The sequence below is a fragment of the Wolffia australiana genome, chromosome 3 (assembly GCF_029677425.1).
Source record: "Wolffia australiana isolate 7733 chromosome 3, ASM2967742v1".
Lineage (NCBI taxonomy): Eukaryota > Viridiplantae > Streptophyta > Magnoliopsida > Alismatales > Araceae > Wolffia > Wolffia australiana.
Genome location: NC_135837.1, coordinates 9,944,832 through 9,947,543, shown reverse-complemented (window position 1 = coordinate 9,947,543; position 2,712 = coordinate 9,944,832). Strand labels below are relative to the sequence as shown.

Below are 2,712 nucleotides of genomic sequence, written 5' to 3'. Positions count from 1 at the left end.
GCATAGTTTGGACTTATGTCTTGAGGATGTATTTCTGATATGACTGATATTTACTATACATACGAGATAAAAAGATGTGTGGATTAATGACACTTGAGTTCTGATTATAACATCCCCTGAAAGGGCATATGAATCACATCAAGAGGGAGAGTATCGGTGTTGTCGTCATTTCTAGTTTGACCACTGCACATAAGGATTTTTATAAAATGGGCGGTATGGTTTGTCCTTTATAAATGTCAAAGAAGTCACAAGGGATGCCGCTGTCATGACATCGTTGGAGAGGCTCCTAATCCATCATGCTCGTCCAATAACGGTTATCTACAAGAAATTTAATCCGTCGCAATAATGTGAGCTCTTTACACTTTTGGGTTTCTTGTCATGTTCTAACCCTCTTGCCTAATGAAGACCTAACGCTAACGGCTTGACCTTTTGCACATTTTGTGGCCATAGTAGCGGAAAACCAACAGGATGGGACCCTCCTCCAAGGTAGCTACTTTAAAATGATAGGTCGCAGGGGCCAGATCGTGTCTGTAGATGCATTGAATTGCCGATGCAACACGACAATTCTAAGAGTAATTATATGGGCCCTTTTTCGAATTGTTAGTGGGTACTGCCTAAAGTTCAACATCCCATCACTTGTCTCTCCGTTTAAAAACCCATCTTCTGAATATTTACTACACATATGCACCCATATTTCTCTTCAGTATTGAGCCTTTCATGCGATCTTATTTTTGCTTACGTTAAAAGTTGGGGGAAGGGGCAACCAGATCCCTCTTGCTTTTTAATAGACTCCGTTTTTTATTAAAATTAAAAAATATAATTTTTCAAAATACAATATCCCTCGACTAACCTCCCACACCCGGCTTGGCAAATGAAGAAGGTTCGCAGGATGCCGGCTGAATTAATGCGAATGGAATTGGTGTTTGGTAAGTATGAATATCTTAAAGGAAAAAGAAGCGAGGGCTTTGGTGAGGGTTGTGGGTGTTGTGAAGCCTTGTCAAATCTTCATATTTTTTACGTTGACCGGTTGGAAGATAAATTTCAATGACTGGTCCAGTTAGGAACAGGTTATTCGGCACTATTGGAAGGAAGAGGAATAATCTGGCTAAATTATCGAAATGATTCGTTGAGTGATACGTATTCATTCGATTTAATCAAATAGAATTTTCAAAAGTTTTAAATCAGCGTAATTCGAATCCGGGCCCTGAGGCCTTTCCGAAATTCCTCACGTTGATCGATTGGAAACTTTGACTTAAATAGAACTACAATTTAATTTCTCAATGAGGTTCTCACGAGTTACGATTGTTGGTAGCAGAAGGAAGAAGAACGCACAGAGATGATGATGGAATAATGTGTATTGTCTGAACTAGAATTCCTAATGAGTCAAAGACGAGGAAGTGCTGGCCCAGACTTTGCTTACGAGACACAGAATAGAAGATATATTTACAAGCTCGCAGAAGTGGGCTTCTCTGGAAGGTTGTTCATCTTTGGCGCGTCAAGTTGGGGTAGGACTTGAGGACGGAGCCGCAGAAGGTGCAGACGATGGCGCGCCACGCTCGGCGGTGCACCGCCAAGTAACACACGCGCGTGGCGGTCTGCATCTCCGCCAATCGCGCTCCTCCGCCGCACCGCCCGCACATCCCCGCCACCGGCTTCGTGCTCCTCGTCGTTCTCCTCTGGTCCACCATGAAGCAGAAGAACACCATTGTTTCCTTAATTCCTTTGCCAAGTTGCAGACCGAAGGTTACAACAAGAGATAGAGAAAGAGTGTGTGCGTGTGAGAGAGAGAGAGATGAGCGAATAGGTAGTTATCAAAGTGCTAAGGTCAGAGTGGGTTGAGCAGAGACTGCACTGCTTCTCAGGGTTTTAAAGGGATCAAAGCATCTGCTGGTGGGTTTCGACGCCCGAGGATGCGTGCAGAGAGACAGAGAGAGAGAGAGAGAGAGAATTGAAAGAGGGGAGATGAACTTTGGCTCTTTCGTGCAGGTGGGCTGTTCGTCCAGTTGGAACCGGAAGGGGGGGGGGATGTTTGCGTGTTCGTCGGGGCGAAGTTTTCACTGGCATGCATATAGATTGTTTAAAGGACGATTTATTAATGACGCGGTTGGCGATGGGAAATATTCTGTTTTTCCTTTGGCCAGCTGTTTTCTTTTAGAGCAAATGAATAAACCGTCTTTACCGCCGTGAAATACGAATTTTATAATAACGCCAAACCTAGATTTAGCGTCTCGGTCAGCGAATAAGTCGTGAAAAAGAGGCTAGATGTCTTGAAACGCCTTCTACAGTTATCGGTACTAGTGTGGCCCGCTCGCAATGCCCGCTTGGGTGGAGAGAAATTTCGAAATTCTTAAAAGTTCATAAGTATCATTGAAATGCTCGCAATTTCAAAAACTAAATTTGAATTGCGCTTCTGACCGAATTCTTAAAAGGGAAATTTGAATTGTGCGTCCGATCGGATATTCGAAACTAACTTAATATTGCGCTTTTGAGTGCATTTTCAAAAACGAAATTTAAGTTATGTCCGATTGAAATTTCGGAAACGAAATTAGAATTGTGCCTTTGATTGAATAATCCGAAACAAATTTGAATTGTCACCCAGATCGCATTTGAAAACAAAACTTGAATTGCGCTTCTTATCGAATTCTTAAAAGTGAAATTTTAATTGTGTGTCCGATCGGATCTTAGAAGACTTACTTGAAATTGCGCTTCTGA

The 2,712-nt window shown here is 42.5% G+C and overlaps 1 protein-coding gene across 1 annotated transcript; it reads right to left on the bottom strand.

Annotated features, from left to right (window-relative positions):
• Positions 1–1,337: 1,337 nt before the first annotated feature.
• On the bottom strand, positions 1,338–1,879 carry LOC144700897 (uncharacterized). The gene has a single exon (XM_078572473.1). The coding sequence runs from the start codon at positions 1,704–1,706 to the stop codon at positions 1,482–1,484; it is 225 nt and encodes a 74-aa protein (XP_078428599.1). The 5' UTR covers positions 1,707–1,879; the 3' UTR covers positions 1,338–1,481.
• Between the last annotated feature and the right edge of the window lie 833 nt (positions 1,880–2,712).

Bases quoted from the DNA above. Each gene is read 5' to 3' on its own strand.
- LOC144700897 (XM_078572473.1), bottom strand. From the start codon at position 1,706: ATGGTGTTCTTCTGCTTCATGGTGGACCAGAGGAGAACGACGAGGAGC.